General features: G+C 45.2%; 1 protein-coding gene across 3 annotated transcripts in view; it reads left to right on the forward strand.

Moving 5' to 3' along the window:
* Positions 1 to 17,963, forward strand: part of tha1 (threonine aldolase 1) — a 119,915-nt gene extending 101,952 nt beyond the window's left edge. The window contains exons 5-8 of one of the 3 annotated variants that reach the window (XR_011883088.1): positions 2,550 to 2,687; positions 3,946 to 4,138; positions 10,402 to 11,152; positions 17,514 to 17,963. Coding sequence is in view for 1 of the 3 variants with exons in the window: in XM_072242714.1 (XP_072098815.1) it covers positions 2,550 to 2,687; positions 3,946 to 4,138; positions 10,402 to 10,694 (624 nt within the window). In the remaining 2 variants the exon portion in view is untranslated. Of the gene's footprint in view, positions 1 to 2,549; positions 2,688 to 3,945; positions 4,139 to 10,401; positions 12,781 to 17,513 lie in introns of those variants that run through there. The other 2 variants (XR_011883087.1, XM_072242714.1) reach the window with 2 other exon arrangements.
* Positions 17,964 to 19,887: the final 1,924 nt, after the last annotated feature.

Genomic DNA, 19,887 nt, shown 5'->3' on the forward strand with positions numbered 1-19,887 from the left:
ATTATCATCCAGATCGTTGATATAGATGACAAACAACAATGGACCCAACACTGATCATCCCCGCGGCACTCTACCAGTCAGAGAGGCATTGTCTACTACCAATCTTTGGTTTCTCCCTCAAAGCCAATGTCTAATCCAATTTACTACCTCATCTTGAACATCCAACAACTGAACCTTCTTAACCAACCTTCCATACAGGAACTTGTCAAATGCCTTACTAAAGTCCATATGGACAACATCCACTACCTTGCCTTCTTCCACTTTCCTGGTAACTTCCTTGAAAAACTCTATAAAATTGGTTAAACATGACCTACCACGCACAAAGCCATACTGTGGATTTATCCACCCTAATTTGCCTCAGGGTAGCAAACACCTCCTCCTGTGTAATCGGTACAGCGTCCATGAAGTTGATGTCATCTTGCCTCACTTCTATTGACTCTGTGTCTGTCTCCTGAGTAAACACAGATGCAAAAGGTATTATTTAATACCTCCCCCACCTGTTTTGGCTCCACACAGGGACTACCATTCTGGAATTCCAAAGGACTAATTTTGTCCCTTGCAATCCTTTTGCTCTTAACATATCTGTAGAATCGCTTAAGATTTTCCTTCATGTCGTCTGCTTTCCTGTCTGTTTCCCTAACTAACAAATTCCCTATCACCATAACGTGCCTCTTCTCCCCGCTTTCTTTCGCAGTCACAGAGGCAGACTCAGTGCCAGAGACCTGACAGCTGTGACTTTCCTCTGATAGGGCACACCCCCCAAAAGCATCCAAAGTGATATACCTGTTGTTGAGGGGGATGGCCACAGGGGTACTCTGCACTGGCTCCTTAACACCTGACCCTTTCCTGACTGTCACCTAGTTTTTTGTGTCCTGCACCTTGGGTGTAACTACCTCTCTGTATGTCCTATCTCTCACCCCTTCAGCCTCCCAAATGATCTGGCGTTCATCAGTTCCAGCTACAGCTCTGTAACGCAGATTGTTAGAAGCTGGAGCTGGATGCACTTCTCGCAGTTGTAGTCATCAGAGGTGACTTCTCTAGGTCTCCCTGCCTTCCCACATCCTGCAAGAGGAGCATTCAACTATCCTGCCTGGCATCTGTACTGTCCTACTTGAGCAAATGTAAAGAAGGAAGAGGGAAAAATCACCTACAGCTTTTTTTTTTTGCTTTTTCTGACTGAAGCTTCTTGCTGAAGCCTCGAAGAGTTAAAGCCTCAGAATCACCACTCTAACACTGCCCAATCGAACAGTGGCCGCTACACCTGCCCCTTTAACTTGTTCCTGCTAATCAATCCCAAACGCCGATTGGTCGCTGGTCTGAGCCCCCCAAAAAAACGGCCGTGAGTTGCTGCCTTTTTCTACTCCACTGGTGAGCCTGAGTGAAATTCCCTTCTCTCAAACTTCTGATCTCCTGGCCAGTCACTGGTCAAAGCTCCAAGGTCCTCAGGCAGTGGTGGACATTGCTTTCAAGGCAAAAACTTCAAAAACTCAGCAACCTCCTCACAACACTGATTTTATTTAGAGCATGCGCATATGTACCTGAGAAATGTTGGGTTCAGATGCTGCCATGACATGTTTTGAAATCAAAACAGTTGAATATAGTTGTTTGAGGAATCATCCTGGAAAATAAACAGAAAACCATGACAGGGTCACTGAAAAACACAAGAGATTTTGCAGATGCTGGAAATCCAGAGTAATACCTCTCCTACCAGGGTCCTTATTCAGTTCTTTACCTTTTGTACCTATTACTTCCCAGCTTCTCATTTCATCCTCCCTTGCTGACTCATCCACCTTCCTTCTCACCTGGTCTCACCTGTCACCTTCCAGCTTGTACTCTTTCTTGGCTTCTTCCCCCTTCCATTTCCAGTCCTCTTTATCCCAGAGCATAAATAACAAATATGAGGGGCCATAATTTTAAACTGATTGGAGGAAAGTATGAGGAGGTGGATATTAGAGGTAGCTTTTCACAGAGAGTGGTCGGTGTGGGGAGTGCCATGCCAGGGGTGGTGGTAGAGGCAGATACATTAGGGACATTTAACAACTTCTTAGATAGGCACACGGATGGTAGAAAAATGGAGGGCTACATAGAAGGGAAGAGCTAGATTGATCTTAGGGTAGGTTATAAGGTTGGCACAACTTTGTCGGTGGAAGGACCTGTACTACGTTATTGCATCCTTCATCTGCAAACTGCTGATAACACCCATGCATCATCAATTTACAGGATACATCACTGAGGAACTTGGGCTATAGATATATTTTTGTGGGACTGTATGCTTACTTTCTATCTTATATGTGCCTTGTGCTGTGTATGACTGTTGGTACTGTGGTACCATGGCCCCAGTGTAATACTGTTTCATTTGGCTGTATTCATGGATATTCATATATGGTTGAAAATGAACTAAATGTCCACACCCAGAGCAGATCAGGACACCGGCAGTGTGTTAGAATATTGATGCTGTGACTTCTCATTCCTGACTGTTAGATGTCTGCAAGCCCCGCCACCCTCTTGTTGCTCAGAGAACCACCCCCGCCTCTCTGCTTACATTCCAGGTACGAGACCTGGCTGACACCTATAATTTGCCAGTCCACATGGATGGAGCCCGTCTGATGAACGCAGCAGTGGCTGTAGGTGTCGATGTCTCTGAAATCCTGCAGTACTGTGACTCCGTGTGTGTGTGCCTGTCCAAGGTAGGATTCTGTCGGCTGGGGGAGGGAGGGAGGCGGGGCAGTGGAAGCACAGTCTGAGAGTGTGAATGAGTCAGTGGGCTCCCTGAGTGGTACAGATAATTCTTTAAAGATTTTAACACCCTTGAATCCTGCAGGGTTCCAGTTTATGGACCCAAAGATATTTTAGATCATGGAAGCAGGCCCTTTTGGCCTGTTGAGTACCTTTTCACTCCGTCTTATAACAAACAACAATCAACTCAGAGTGGATCAATCATAAGTGTGTTTATTTTACTTGCTGCAAGGGAAGACTAGCACTGCACAAGAGCCGGTGTTAGCTTCAAACAAACAAACGGCATAGTCACTCTTTTATGCACAAGTGCTACCTACCCATGCCAGTTCAAGGACAGAGTGCATTCTGTTAGCCTGCTTAATCAGTGTATTTGGCATTCTTGCAGTAACCGAATCCACTTGTCTTTCTGCAGTTTGTCATATACTCAGGGTTCATCGACATAATGTTACCTGAATACTATTAGAAAAGCACTCTGGTACAATACAGGTTCCATTTTGTTACAGACAAAAATGCCATTTTTGTGACTACAGGCAAAGTACTTTTCCACAGGCCCAACTCATCCATACTGAACAAAGTGCTTTCCTGAGCTTGTCCCATTTGACGCATATCCCTCTAAATCTTTCTTATCAATTGAACCTGTGCAAATGACTTTTAAATGTTATAATTGTACCTGCCTCCAGCACCTCATCTGGCAGCTCGTTCCATGTGCCCACCACCCTCTATGTAAAAATCTTGTCACTCAGGTCCTCTTTAAATCTTTTCCCGCTCGCCTTAGATCTATTTCCTCTGGCTTTAGACTTCCCTCTGCTGGGAAAAAGACTGGCCACCCTCCTTATCTATGCTGCCATTTGATTTTATAAACCTCGATTAAGTAACCCCTCAGCCTCCTTCGCTGCAGGGAAATCCTTCCCAGCCTGTCCAGTCTCTCCTCATAACTCAAACCCTCCAGTCCAGGCAACATCCTTGTAAAATCTTTTCTGCACCTTCTCTAGCTTAATCACATCCTTCATATGGTATGGTGACGAGAACTACACACAGTATTTCGGGTTTGATAATGAATTATTTCCCTAATACTGAACGGTGTGATTGTCTGAGTGGCAATGTCCAGATCTGATGGCAGTGTGGATGGAGATGCAAAGTCAGGTCAGATATCTTCTGGAGCTCCCTGTGACTCACTCTGACTGGGTCCTGTTCTCTTGGATTGTCCAGAGTCTAGGAGCTCCGGTTGGCTCCGTCATTGCCGGACGCAAGGACTTCATCAAGCAAGCCCTGCGGCTGCGCAAGGTGCTGGGAGGTGGCATGAGGCAGGCGGGGGTGCTGGCCGCGGCTGGGATCATCGCGCTTTCGGACATGGCGGGGAGGCTGGAGGAAGACCACAGGAACACCAGGAGGTTTGCTGAAGGTACACAGCCTTCGTAGACACAGGCGGCGGACAGTGGAATCAGGAGCAACACACAGTGTGCAGGAGGAACACCAGTGGGCCGAGCAGCACCTGTGGGAGGAAAGGAACTGTCGACACTTCAGATCAAAGCCCTGCATCAGGACAGAGAGGGGTGGGGGCGAAGACCAGAGTAAAGAGAAGAGTGATGAGACAGGAGTCTGAGGTGATAGTTTGACTGAGGAAGGAATGTGAGATCTGTCATCTTACACCCCTCCTCAGCCCACCAATCACCTCCACCTCCTTTCTCCCCCTGTCCCTTCTCCTCTTTATACTGGCCATCTCACCACTCTGCTCTCAGTTCTGACACATCGCCAGTTCCCTTCCCCTCACAGGTTCTGTTTGCCCAGCTGACTTGCTCTAGCAGGTAGTTTGCTGCCCAACGTTTGTAACTGTATTCCTTCTTAAAATGTGTCGCAGTAAGTAACCTACTGACCCGGTGTTTAAACCTGCACTATGCTTCATGGTTGGATTTGAATAACTATTGTGAAGATGTGAGGTATCACCCATGTGGTTGAAGGTGATCACAGGGTTTGGAAGATATATGGGTCGGTAGTGTTGATCACAGCAAGACAGAGTTCCAAGCAGTTTGCCAGAGACCATAAGACGTAGGAGCAAAATCAGACCATTTGGTCCATCGAGCGCACTGTCATTCCATCATGGCTGATTTATTATCCCTCTCAAACTCCTTCTCCTGTCTTCTCCCCATAAGCTTTGATGCCTTTACTAACCAAGAATGAGTAGGATGCCGTTGCAGTGAGTCTTTCCTTCTCCTTCCTTGCTAATCATCCCTGGCCAGAGGGTTTTGTCCCGTCCGCTCTAACCTTGAAGCCATCCACGAGGTTCAGCCTGGCTCACTCGAGGATGAAAACCAGGTGTGATACAAAGCCCTTGTTGGCCACATGCAATGGTTCCTGCAGTGAGACATAGACACTGATGACCACAGTGTGTTAGTTAGTGGATACCTCATTCTAGGAATGATGTGGAAGCTTTGGAAAGGGTGCAGAAGAGATTTACCACGACGCTTCCTACATTGAAGAGTGTCTTATGAGAATAGATTGAGCGAGTGTTGGCTTTTCTCTTTTAAGCGAAGGAGGGTGAAAGGTGACTTGATAGGTGTGGAGGAATAGATGAAGTGGTCAGCCAGAGCTTTTTCCCAGGGCAGAAGTGGCTAATATGAGGGATACGAGTTTAAGGTGATTAGAGGTAAGTGTAGGGGAGATATCAGAGGCAGGGTTTTTTTTACAGAGAGTGGTAGGTGCATGGAATGTGCTGTCAAGGGTGGAGGTAAGGGTAGGTACATTCATTCATTCATAATGTGCCATGTCGTACGACGTGGGCGATCATCGTCTTGACCATGATTGTTCTTGGCAAATTTTTCTGCAGAGGTTGTTTGCCATTGCCTTATCCTGGGCAGTGTCTTTACAAGATGGATGACCCCAGCCATTATCAATACTCCTTCAAGATTGTCTGCCTGGTGTCAGTGGTCGTATAACTAGGGCTTGTGACGTGCACCAGTTGCTCATACGACCATCCACCAGCTCCCATGGCTTCACTTGACCATCTTCGGGTGCTACACTTTGTCCAAGGATGAGCTGCAGGCTTGCCGAGAGAAGCCTTTGGTAGAGACCTATCACCTCCTTTGGTAGAGACATGTCTCCACCCCACCACCCAGAAGATACATTAAGGATATTTAAGAGATTCTTAGACAGGTACATTGATGAAACAAAAATGGACGACTATGTGGGATGGAAGGTAGATTAATCTTAGAGTCGGTTAAAAGGTTGGTACACCATTATGTCCAAAGGACCTGTGAAGTAATGTTCGTTGTTCTATGTCTTAGTGGGAGACCAGAGGGTCATAAGGCATTCATTAATATTAGATCATATTGTGAAATGGAAGTTACCTCTATAGTTTCTTGTAATTGGAGGGTGACTGCCTGGCAGCTACCATACTAATGACAGAGGAAGGTCTTACTCCATTGATAAGGGAAGCCAAGCCGAATGAAGAGTAGTCTCTGTTACATGAATATTAAAGTCCATGGTTAGGTGGACACACCTATAGCAGTGCACACTCACTCTCTCACACGCACATAGGTTCAGGCAGAGCTGTCCTTAACGACTGCCTCCTTCTGCATTTCAGAGTAGAAGTAAATTTATCATCAAAGTACGTATGTCATCATATTAACACAAAAAAATGGTGGAGTGACTCAATATGTCAGGCAGTATCTATGGAGAGGAATAAACTGTTCTAGTTGTTGGTCAAGACCCTTTGTCAGAACCTGCAGAATCTCTTGTGTATCTAATATATCACCATATCCTATCTTGAGATTCATATTCTTGCAATTAATACCTCAGCCACCCCCTACACACATGTCTGCTGTGTTTTGTTATCCAGCTCCCGAGCCTGACCCCCAGCACCCTGCTTCAGCCACACATCTTTCCACATTATCAGCCACCCCCACCAGACCTAACCCAACAGCCAGTTCTAATTGAAAGCGTCTGAACTGAGGCGTCGATCTGAGGAGGAACTGAGCTGTTTCTCAACCAATAATGATGGAACTAAACCGAACGTGTGAAGAATTTCCCATAAGTCCAGTTATGAAGAAAGCACAGCAGCCTGTAGAGTCTGCGGAGATTAGGCATGACATCTAACACTTCAACAAACTTCTATATATGTGTGGTGGAAAGTGTATTGACTGGCTGCATCACAGCCTGATAAGGAAACACCAATGCCTTTGAATAGAAAATCCTATGAAAAGAAGTGGACCAGTACATCACAGGTAAAGCCTTTCCAACCACTGAGCACATCAGAAATGCTGTCGTAGGAAAGCAGCATCCATCATCAGAGATCCCACCACCCAAGCCATGCCCTTTTCTCGCTGCTGCCATCAGGTAGAAGGTAGAAGAGTCTCAGGAATTGCACCATCTTGTTCAAAACCAGCTACTACCCCACAACCATCAGGCTCTTGAACAAAGGGGATAACTGCACTCACTTGCCCATCCGTAGAGATGTTCCAACAGCCAATGATCTCGCTTTAAGGACTCATTGTCTTGTAATCTCATGTTCTTATTATTTAATACTATTTATTTACATTTGCATTTGCAGAGTTTGGTGTCTTCGACGCTCTGGTTGACCTTTCATTGAACCTGTTATAGTTACTATTCTATAGACTTGCTGAGTATGCCCACAGGAAAATGAATCTCAGGGTTGTATAAGGTGACATATATGTACTTTGATAATAAAATTTACTTTGAACTTTGAGAAATGGGAAAAGTCAACTCTCACAGGGAGAAGATGCGAGTGACCCCACAATGTGATGCGTGACCTCTGCAAGCGTGGTATCAAGTGTCATGTGACAGGGAGCCCTCAGATTATCATTCAACACTGGAATACTCAAAGAGGAATTTAAATACAGAGGCATGCCTTCCACCCTGGCCAGGAGTCTTTGGAATCTTCTCTGGTGACTGAAGGCTTGTCTCTCGTGCTCTGGAATTTGACACAGAATCTTGCAGTCACAGAGTGGTTACAGAGCAGCAGGTCATTTTGACCACTTGTCCATACTGTCTAGCTCCAGTGGAGTGCTCCATTTGAATCCTCCAATACTGCCCCTGACGATCCATTCCATATCCAAATCTGGGTGAAATAAATATACTTACCGTCATTTTTCAGTTGCAGTCATGGAGTTGCACAGAATGGGAATGGGCCCTTTGCTCAACTGGTCTCCATACCAACCAAGCTAGTCTCATTTGCCCACATTTGGCCTCTAAATCTCTCATTCTGCTGTGCTCTGGTGTAAAAATTTCCAACCTACTCAACCCCTCTTTTAAGCTCAGTCCCTCAATTCCCAGCACCATCCTCATACTTCTCTTCTACCATCATTCTGTATTCCCTAGTTCTTGATCCCTCGTCCAATGTGAGCAGTTTCTATCTATGCTTCTTCCAGCTTTCACGATTTAAAGTATCTCTGCCAGATCTCCTTGCAACCTCAGCTTATCTGGTTCATCAGCATTACTGCAGTCTCTCACCCTGACCTGCTGAGTTCCTCCAGCATTTTGTTAAAGCTGCATCTTCAAGGTTTGCAAATAGTGCCTTATACACAAATCCAAATCTTTGATGAACACTAAGAAAACGTGGGGCCAACACCCCATGAAACTTGAAGCCATGCTGCTCTGGACAGATTTAAAGGACAGAATGGTCCCTTTTCTTTTGTCAAGTCCTGAAATCTTTCCTGCACCCTTTTCAACTCCTTACACCTTTCCCAAAGTGTGGCACCCAGAATTGGACATGGTACTCCACTTGAGACCACACCAGTGTTTTATAGAGGGTCATTGTGACTTCAGTCTATTGAACGGGACTCTGTTAAGGGCAAAAAGTGAAAATTTTAAAGGCAACATGAGGGAAAACTTCTTCACTCAGAGGGTTGTGAGGGTGTGGAACAAGCTGCCAGCACAATTGGTGCATGCGAGCTCGATTTCAACATTTAAGAGAAGTTTGGACAGGTATGTGTTTGGTAGGGGTATGGACGGCTATGGTCCGGGTGCTGGTCAATGGGAAGAAGCAATTAAATGGTTTCGCATGACCAGATGGGCCGTAGGGACTGCTTCTGAACTGTTTTTTTTCTATGAACTCTATTTAAATCCCAGGATTCCATGTGCTTTGTTTAACACCCCCTCCCTCCCCACCAATTAAAACAATCTATTCACATATATCCCAGATTTCCCTCTTGTCCCCTTCCAAAGTGTCCCCTCTGGCTTGCTTTGCCTCTGCTCATTCCTCCTATCAAATTGGAAATATGTTATGTTTCTCAGTGTTAAATTTCATCTGCCACCTATCCACCAACTGCTCATAGTCTATTACTGACCTTCTCATAGCACCCTACCCCTCCCAAGATGATAAATACAAGAGATTTTCCAGATGCTGGAAATCCAGAGAAACATGCACAAAATGCTAGAGGCAGCAGCTAAGGAGAGGAACTTGCAGTCGAGATGTTTTGGGCTGAGACCCTTCATCTGGACTGGAAAGGAAGGGGAAGAAAAAAATGTTGGAAACTACCACTTGTTCTCCTTATCTGCTCGTCACCTCTCTTTGGTGCCATCCTCCTTCGCTTTCTACCATAGACTACTATGCTCTCCTGTCAGATTCCTTCCTTAGCCTTTTACCTTTTCCACCTATCACCTCCCAATTTCTTACTCCATCCCACCTACCCAGCTTCCCCCTCACCTACTCTCACCTGCCAGCTTGTACTCCTCCCCTTTCTTATTCTGGTTTCTTTCCCCTACCTTTCCCTTCCGTATGAAGGGGTCTCGGCCCGAAATGTCGACTGTTCATTCCTCTCTTTAATGCTGTCTGACCTGCTGAGTTCCTCCAGCGTTTTGTGAGAACTACACTTTCAAGGTTTGGAACTAGTGCCTTACATACCAAAATCCAAGTCTTTAATGGACATTGTGAAAACTGGGACCAATTCCTGATGAAACCTGAAGCCATGCTGCTCAGGACAGATTTAAAGGGCAGAATGGTTTCTCTTTTCTTTTGTTAAGTCCTTGCTGCATCACAGTACTTACACCATTAGACAATAAGACATGGGAGCAGAATTACGCCCTTTAGCCCATCGAGTCTGCCCCACCATTCCATCATGACTGATTTATTATCCCTCTCAACCTCATTCTCCTGCCTTCACCTCCATAACCTTTGACACCCTGACTAACCAAGAACCTATCAACCTCCACTATAAATATACCCAATGACTTCACCTCCACAGTCATCTGTGGCAATGAATTCCACAGATTCGCCACCCTCTGGCTAAAGAATTTCTTCCACATCTCCGTTCCAAAAGAATGTCCTTCTATTCTGACGCTGTGCCCTCTGGTCTTGGCCTCCCCCACTGAAGGAAAACTTCTCCATCCACTCCACATCCACTCTGCCTAGGCCTTTTACTATTTGAAACGTTTCAATGAGATTTCCCCCCCCCCCCCCCAATTCTTCTATACTCCAGTTAGTACAGGCCCAGGATTATCAAACGCTTCTCATCTGCTAACCTTTCATATCCAGGGTAATTCTCGTGAACCTCTTCTGGACTCTCTCCGATGCCAGTACATCCTTTCTTAGATAAGGGGCTCACAGTAATCCAAATGTAACCTAACCAATGCCTTATAAAACCTCAGCATTACAAGCATTCTTTCTTTGCTTTTATATTCCAGTATTTAATTGGCCTATTTTGATTTCAGGTATTAAGATGTACGCTACACCCTTCTGTGAGGTCGATGTCGATACTGTGGAGACAAACATCCTAATGTTTACCATCAACCACCCCAGGATCTCCCCGGAGGAATTCTGCAACAAGATGGAGCAGGTGTCCGAGGAGGAAGAGGTTGTGACGGGGCATAGTGTGCGGGTGCTAATGCTCCCAATGTATGGACACACACTGCGTGCTGTGTGGCACCTGGATGTATCCGAGGAGGACACCAGCCTGGCCTTGAGGAAGCTGCGTTTTGTGGTCAAGAAACTGGAAGAACAATAAGCCAAAGGCACCACACTTTACGCGCTCCATCATGGGAACAAGTACAGTAACTTTGTTCTAGTTATCAAGTCCGGCACTCTGTGTATGATGGCAATTGTTGTCGAGGATCACATTGCAATGTGAACAAGCAACAGCTGGGTCATGTGATAATGTGAACGTACGTGAAGTAATCACTGATATTTTTCAAACTGAGCTCTGTGAACTTTTAAAGTTCAAAGTAAACTTATTATAAATTAGTAAGGTACACTGTGAGATTAATTTTCTTTGTCATTCACAGTATTACAACAGAATCAATGAAAAACTGCACACAAAGACTTTCAAGAAACCAATGTTGAAAAAGAAGACAAACTGCAAATACAAAAATAAATAAGTAAATAGTAAATAAACAATACTGAGAATGAGAGGTGTGAAGTCCTTGAAAATGAGTCCATAGGTTGTGGAACCCGTTCGGTGATGAGGTGAGTGAAGTTATCCGCGCTGGTCCAGGAGCCTGATGGTTGAAGGGTAATCACTGTTAGTGAACCTGGTGGTGTGGGACCTAATGCTCCTGTACCTCCTTCCTGATGACAGCAGAGAGCATGGCCTGGATGGTGGGGGTCCTTGATGATGGACGCTGCTTTGTTATCCAGCCTTACTGTGTAGATGTGCTCAGTGGTGGGCAGGTCTTTTCCTCTGACGGACTAGGCTGTATCTAGCACTTGTATGCTTTGACAAGAATGTCTGTACTGTAGCTGCGTCAGATAGTTCCAAATCTACAAGGGTCTCACTCCAAGACGCATGAGGTCTGACTAATAAATCTGAAATACACTTATTTCAGTTTATCTGAAATAAACTGATTTTATAGACTCGCTTTGTACTTTAGCAAAGCCCACAGGCTGGAGATCACTGCAGTATGAGGATCACTGTGTCCAAATCAACACAGTGTTCTGTGCCCTTGTGATGAGTCATCATACCTCAGGGTGTAGTCATGCAGAATGAAGAGTCCTTATCTCTCTACTGTGCCTCTGGTACCGTGTTTTAAAGTTAAATCATTTATCTCCCCACTTCGCAAGATGAGAAATTGAAAGGAGTCAATATATTACTGACAAAAGTACATAAAATATCTAAAAGCCTGGTTTAAATACTGTTTAAAAAAATCATTTGGAAGCCTTCTTTAAAACATTCGAACAATGGAAGCAGAATCATATGCCTCAAAGAGAAGAGATTCTGCAGATGCTGGAAATCCAGAATAACACACACAAAATGCTGGAGGAACTCAGCAGGTCAGGCAGCATCTGCGAAGAGGAATGAAGAGCCGATGTTTCGGGCCGAGACCCTTCATCAGGACTGGGAAGGAAAGGGGGGGAAAAGGCAGAATAAGAAAATGGGGAATTATGGTGTGAACCTTCAAGTTAATGTGTCTAGTGGTGCTCAGGTATCTTCTCATCCCGTCTGTTTTTATTTCAGCTCTGTGAGCTTCTTGCTGTCCCGACACTTTTCAATTCCTCTATTAAAATGTTTATTTGTCTAAACTTTGGAAATGAGATGAATTAGTTAGATGGTGTGGAATGTACTGACAATCTGGAGCAGTTGCACCAAGCTCTGCCTCTATGTGAGCAGCACACATTATCATTTGATCAGCTCCTTACACAGTTTTGTTACTGCCTGTGCTCGGTATGGCCAGTGAACTGTCTGACTAATCTGCTTCACTATATCAGTGTACACACTTTGGCCAATTTATTAGCTACACCTGCTCGTTAATGCAATTATGTAATCTGCCAATCATGTGGCAGCAACTCAGTGCACAAAAGCATGCAGACATGGTCAAGAGGTTCAATTGTTGTTCAGACTAAACACCGTGACTTTGGCCATGGAATGATTGTTGGTGCCAGATGGAGTGGTTTGAGTATTTCAGAAACTGCTAAACTTCTGGAAATTTAACGCACAACCGTCTCTTTTTTTTTAGTTAGTAGGGTTTTTTTTTCTCTTAGTTAGTAGGGTTTTTTTTTCTTTTTTCTTTCAAAAAATATTCTTAACACTTTATTTTTTTCTTATTATTGATATATTGCTTAACTTTGTTAATCAGTTAGTTGCTAATTTAATCCTTCATTGTACATATTGACTTGATTACCTTAATGTATTTTTTGTTGATCTTTAATAATAATTAATAAAAAACGATTTTAAAAATGAACAGTGTGAAAAGCAAAAAAACAACAAAGAGTAGGTGACAGTTCTGGGGAGATAAGACCTTGTTAATGAGAGAGGTCAGGGAGAATGGTCAGACTGGTTCAAGCTGACAGGAAGGCGACAGTAACTCAAATAACCAGATGTTGCAACAGTGTTGTGCGGAAGAGCATCTCCGAATGTACACACGTCAAACCTTGAAGTGGATGGACTACAGCAGCAGAAAACCAAAAACATACGCTCAGTGGCCAATTCGTTAGATATAGGAGTACCTAATAAAGTAGCCACTGAGTGTATAGGTACTGATAATCTGGAGTAGTTGTAGATTCTGCCTCTATGCGGGCACCACACATCATTATTTTGATCAGCCCCTTATATGGTTACTGTTAATGCCACTGCTCGGTATGATAGGCGAACCATTTGACTGATCTGTTTCATTATATCAGTATCGAGGCTGTTGCAGGGAAACCAAGCAATTCCCAAAGCTGAGAAAGAAAATTCAGACCAGGAGAGGAGTCGCTGGAACCATCTCACACTCCTTTTGATATTTTAATATCAGGCAACATTTACAGAACCCTGGGATTCGTGGTCATGGCTGCCTCTCTCTCTCACTTCCTGGAATCCAAACACTGGGGTCATTTTACTGGATTGGTGAACTGAACTAATGAGAAGAAAAATTATAATCAAGCCACATCATGCCGGTCAATTTCAATAAAATAAATAAATACAAATAAAACTAACCTAGTATTGGAGGGACACACACCAACTGTTGGGAGAACTCTGCAAGTCAGGCAATATCTATGCAGAGGAACAAAAACGTCGATGTTTCAGGCTGAAACTGTTCCTCAGGAAACATCATCGGCAGTGTTTGCCATAAATCTGCGAACCTCTGCAAGTCCTCTGGAGTAGTCAAAGGCCCAAATGTCTGCTGTCCGATTCCGCACTTGAGTGCTGGATGCTGATGAAGATCGTCTGTCTTTGGGTTAGAGAATTGTGTATGTGCGAGGGTGGAAGGGAGGAACAGAGCTTGTTTTTTGCTCTACACAAGGAATTCTGCAGATGCTGGAAATTCAAGCAACACACGTGTCTTGCTTGTTTTTTGCTCTTGTTTTTTTGCTTGCGTTCTGTGTTCTACCAAAATTTGTGAGCATACCTTGTTGGTGCTGTAGTGTTTGGTAACACTTGCAGGCAGCCTCCAGTTGTGTTGGTTGTTAACACACTGTATGTTTCGATGTACACGTGATAAGTAAACTTGAATCTTGAATTGCAGACACGAGGAAATCTGCAGATGCTGGAAATTCAAGCAACGCACACAAAAACTGCTGGTGAACGCAGCAGGCCAGGCAGCATCTATAGGAAGAAGTACAATCGATGTTTCGGGCCGAGACCCTTTGTCAGGACTAAGTGAAAGAAGAGATAGTAAGAGATTTGGAAGTGGGAGAGGGAGGGGGAGATCCAAAATGATAGGAGAAGACAGGAGGGGAGGGGTGGATCTAAGAGCTGGAAAGTTGATTGGCAAAAGGGATACCAGGCTGGAGAAGGGAGAAGATCATGGGATGGAAAGCCTAGGGAGAAAGAAAAGGGGGAAGGGGAGCCCAGAGGGTGGAGAGCATGCAAGGAGTTATAGTGAGAGGGACAGAGAGAGGAAAAAAAAGGGCGGAAAAATTTTAAATACATAAAAAAAAATTAACTAACTAAATAAGGGATGAGGTGTGAAGGGGAGGAGGGGTATTAACAGAAGTTAGAGAAGTCAGTATTCATGCCATCAGGTTGGAGGCTACCCAGATGGAATATAAGGTGTTGTTCCTCCAACCTGAGTGCGGCTTCATCTTGACAGTAGAGGAGGCCATGGATTTAAAATGTGTGGCCACTAGGAGATCCTGCTTTCTCTGGCAGACAGAGCGTAGGTGTTCAGTGAAATGGTCTCCCAGCCTGCGTTGGGTCTCACCAATATATAGAAGGCCGCACCAGGAGCACCAGACGCAGTATATCACCCCAGCCAACTCACAGGTGAAATGTCACCTCACCCGGAAGGACTGTCTGGGGTCCTGAATGGTGGTGAGGGAGGAAGTGTAAAGGCATGTGTAGCATTTGTTCCGCTTGCAAGCCTCATCCTCCCGCCACCCCACTAGGAATAGGGTTTCCCTTGTCCTGACCTACCACCCCACCAGCCTCCAGGTCCAACATATAATTCTCCATAACTTCTGCCACCTCCAACGGGATCCCACCACCAAGCACATCTTTCCCTCCCCCTTTCTGCTTTCTGCAGGGATCGCTCCCTACATGACTCCCTTGTCCATTCGTCCCCCCCCATCCCTTCCCACTGATCTCCCTCCCGGCACTTATCCTTGCAAGCAGAACAACTGCTACACCTGCCCTTACACTTCCTCCCTCACCACCATTCAGGCCCCCAGACAGTCCTTCCAGGTGAGGTGACACTTCATCTGTGAGTCGGCTGGGGTAATATACTGCGTTCGGTGCTCCCGATGTGGCCTCCTGTATATTGGCGAGACCCGACGCAGGCTGGGAGACCGTTTCACTGAACACCTAAGCTCTATCCGCCAGAGAAAGTAGAATCTCCCAGTGGCCACACATTTTAATTCCACATCCCATTCCCATTCTGATGTCTATCCACAGTCTCCTCTACTGTCAAGATGAAGTCACACTCAGGTTGGAGGAACAACACCTTATATTCCGTCTGGGTAGCCTCCAACCTGATGGCATGAATATTGACTTCTCTAACTTCCGTTAATGCCCCTCCTCCCCTTCACACCCCATCCCTTATTTAGTTATTTAATATATTTTTTATATATTTTAAATTTTTTCTCTCTCTTTTCTCCCTCTGTCCCTCTCACTATAACTCCTTGCCTGCTCTCCACCCTCTGGGCTCCCCTCCCCCCTTTTCTTTCTCCCCAGGCTTCCCGTCCCATGATCCTCTCCCTTCTCCAGTCCAGTATCCCTTTTGCCAATCAATTTTCCAGCTCTTGGCTCCATCCCTCCCCCTCCTGTCTTCTCCTATCATTTCGGATCGCCCCCTCCCCCTCCCACTTTCAAATCTCTTACTATCTCTTCTTTCAGTTAGTCCTGACGAAGGGTCCTGGCCCGAAATGTCGACTGTACTTCTTTCTATAGATGCTGCCTGGCCTGCTGCGTTCACCAGCAGTTTTTGTGTGTGTTGCTTGAATCTTGAATTTTGAATTTTGAAATTTGCAGGATTTTTATAAAAACCCATCTGATTTGCTAATGTCCTGTAGGGAAAGAAATGTGGTGTCCTTACCCAGTCGGATTTGTCCTCTTGAAGTTACTGCTTGGAGAGCCCACTTAAGGGCAATTAAGGACAGGTCACCAGCCACTATAAATGCTCTTTGGGGAAGGGAAGGGCTGCAGTTCAGCATCCTGTTCCCACTGGTCACTGATGGACCGGGCCCTGTGTAGCATGCTCTCCATTGCTTCATGAGTCCACTGTTTAAGGGGGAAACAATTATAATAATATAAATATATAGAAACATGGAAAATAGGTGCAGGAGTAGGCCATTCGAACCTTCGAGCCTGCACCGCCATTTATTATGATCATGGCTGATCATCCAACTCAGAACCCTGCACCAGCCTTCCCTCCATACCCGCTGATCCCCGTAGCCACAAGGGCCATATCTAACTCCCTCTTAAATATAGCCAATGAACTGGCCTCAACTGTTTCCTGTGGTAGAGAATTCCACAGATTCACCACTCTCTGTGTGAAGAAGTTTTTCCTAATCTCAGTCCTAAAAGGCTTCCCCTTCATCCTCAAACTGTGACCTCTCGTTCTGGACTTCCCCAACATCGGGAACAATCTTCCTGCATCTAGCCTGTCCAATCCCTTTAGGATTTTATACGTTTCAATCAGATCCCCCCTCAATCTTCTAAATTCCAACGAGTACAAGCCCAGTTCATCCAGTCTTTCTTCATATGAAAGTCCTGCCATCCCAGGAATCAATCTGGTGAACCTTCTTTGTACTCCCTCAATGGCAAGCATGTCTTTCCTCAGATTAGGGGACCAAAACTGCACACAATACTCCAGGTGTGGTCTCACCAAGGCCTTGTACAACTGCAGTAGTACCTCCCTGCTCCTGTACTCAAATCCTCTCGCTATAAATGCCAGCATACCATTCGCCTTTTTCACCGCCTGCTGTACCTGCATGCCCACTTTCAATGACTGGTGTATAATGACACCCAGGTCTCGTTGCACCTCCCCTTTTCCTAATCGGCCACCATTCAGATAATAATCTGTTTTCCTATTTTTGCCACCAAAGTGGATAACTTCACATTTATCCACATTAAATTGCATCTGCCATGAATTTGCCCACTCACCCAACCTATCCAAGTCACCCTGCATCCTCTTAGCATCCTCCTCACAGCTAACACTGCCGCCCAGCTTCATGTCATCCGCAAACTTGGAGATGCTGCATTTAATTCCCTCATCCAAGTCATTAATATATATTGTAAGCAACTGGGGTCCCAGCACTGAGCCTTGCGGTAGCCCACTAGTCACTGCCTGCCATTCTGAAAAGGCATTGAATGAAAATGCATTGAATTCATAGTACATTGAATGTAGAGAAAGATGTGTCCCAGTTGTATTTACTTTATATAATACGAATGAAGTTTTCTTTTGAAATTAAGGAATCTCAGAAATATTAGACCTGCCCATGAGAAGGGGCCATGAGAAGGCATTGGCGACAGGATTAAGGAAAACCCCAAGGCATTCTACAGGTATGTGAAGAGCAAGAGGATAAGACGTGAGAGAATAGGACCAATCAAGTGTGACAGTGGAAAAGCGTGTATGGAACCGGAGGAAATAGCGGAGGTACTTAATGAATACTTTGCTTCAGTATTCACCATGGAAAAGGATCTTGGCGATTGTAGGGATGACTTGCAGTGGACTGAAAAGCTTGAGAATGTAGATATTAAGGAAGAGGATGTGCTGGAGCTTTTAGAAAGCATCAAGTTGGATAAGTCACCGGGACCAGACGGTATGTACCACAGGCTACTGTGGGAAGCGAGGCAGGAGATTGCTGAGCCTCTGGCAATGATCTTTGCACCATCAATGAGGATGGGAGAGGTTCCAGAGGATTGGACGGTTGCAGATGTTGTTCCCTTATTCAAGAAAGGGAGTAGGGAGAGCCCAGGATATTATAGGCCAGTGAGTCTTACTTCAGTGGTTGGTAAGTTGATGGAGAAGATCCTGAGAGGCAGGATTTATGAACATTTGGAGAGGCACAATACGATTAGGAATAGTCAGCATGGCTTTGTCAAAGGCAGGTCATGCCTTACGAGCCTGATTGAATTTTTTGAGGATGTGACTAAACACATTAATGAAGGTAGAGCAATAGATGTATATGGATTTTAGCAAGGCATTTGATAATGTACCCCATGCAAGGCTTATTGAGAAAGTAAGGAGGCATGGGATCCAAGGGGACATTGCTTTGTGGATCCAGAACTGGCTTGCCCACAGAAGGCAGAGAGTGGTTGTAGATGGGTCATATTCTGCATGGAGGCCGGTGACCAGTGGTGTGCCTCAGGGATCTGTTCTGATCCCTACTCTTAGTGATTTTTATAAATGACCTGGATGAGGAAGTGGAGGGATGGGCTAGTAAATTTTCTGATGACACATAGATTGGCGGTGTTGTGGATAGTGTGGAGGGCTGTCAGAGGTTACAGCAGGACATTGATAGGATGCAAAACTGGGCTGAGAAGTGGCAGATGGAGTTCAACCCAGATAAGTGTGAGGTGGTTCATTTTGGTAGGTCAAATGTGATGGCAGAATATAGCATTTATTCTGTGGAGTGTTATTCCACACTCTTGGCAGTGCGGAGGATCAGAGGGATCTTTGGGTCTGAGTCCATAGGACACTCAAAGCTGCTATGCAGGTTGACACTGTGGTTAAAAAGGCATACGGTACATTGGCCTTCATCAATCGTGGGATTGAGTTTAAGAGCCGAGAGGTAATGTTGCAGCTACATAGGACCCTGGTCAGACCCCACTTGGAGTACTGTGCTCAGTTCTGGTCGCCTCACCTCAGGAAGGATGTGGAAACCATAGAAAGGGTGCAGAGGAGATTTACAAGGATGTTGCCTGGATTGGGGAACATGCCTTATGAAAATAGGTTGAGTGAATTCGGCCTTTTCTCCTTGGAGTGACGGAGGATGAGAGGTGACCTGATAGAGGTGTACAAGATAATGAGAGGCATTGATCGTGTGGATAGTCAGGGCTTTGTCCCAGGGCTGAAATGGCTAGCACAAGAGGGCACAGTTTTAAGGTGCTTGGAAGTAGGTACAGAGAAGGTGTCAAGGGTAAGTTCTTTACGCAGAGAGTGGTGAGTGCATGGAATGGGCTGCTGGTGGCGGTGGTGAAGGCGGAAATGATAAGGTCTTTTAAGAGACTCCTGAATGGCTACATGGAGCTTAGAAAAATAGATATCTATGGGTAAAGCCTAGGTAGTTCTAAGGTAGGGACATGTTCGGCACTGCTTTGTGAGCCAAAGGGCCTGTATTGTGCTGTATGTTTCCTGTTTCTCTGTTTCTATGTTACTTCCAGCCACAGTGTTGGCATTTAACTTTCAGTTTGAGAGTCTAGTCAACGGCCCTGTTAGCTTAGCGTTCATTGGTTTCCTCATTAAAGTCAGTGAACTGTTGACCCGCTTCAGTGTCTTTCTCTCCGCTTGGGCATATCCAAAAGTTTTGACACCAGGATGCTGCCTGGACGAGAGAGCATGTCTTATGAGAAGAGGTTGAGTGAGCCAGAAAGCAGAGGAGGATGGGGGTGACTTGCTAGAGGTGTATAAGATGATGCGTTACATAGAGAGAGTGGACAGCCTGAGACTTTTTACAGGGGTGGAAATGACTAATACAAATAGGCATAATTTTAATGTGATTAGAGGAGGGTATGGGGGAATATTGGAGGCAGGTTTTTTGAACAGAATGGTGGGTGCGTGGAATACTCTGACAGGGGTGATGGTTGAGGCAGATACATTAGGGAGATTTAAAAGATTCTTAGG

The sequence above is a fragment of the Mobula birostris genome, chromosome 24 (assembly GCF_030028105.1).
Source record: "Mobula birostris isolate sMobBir1 chromosome 24, sMobBir1.hap1, whole genome shotgun sequence".
NCBI classification, from domain to species: domain Eukaryota; kingdom Metazoa; phylum Chordata; class Chondrichthyes; order Myliobatiformes; family Myliobatidae; genus Mobula; species Mobula birostris.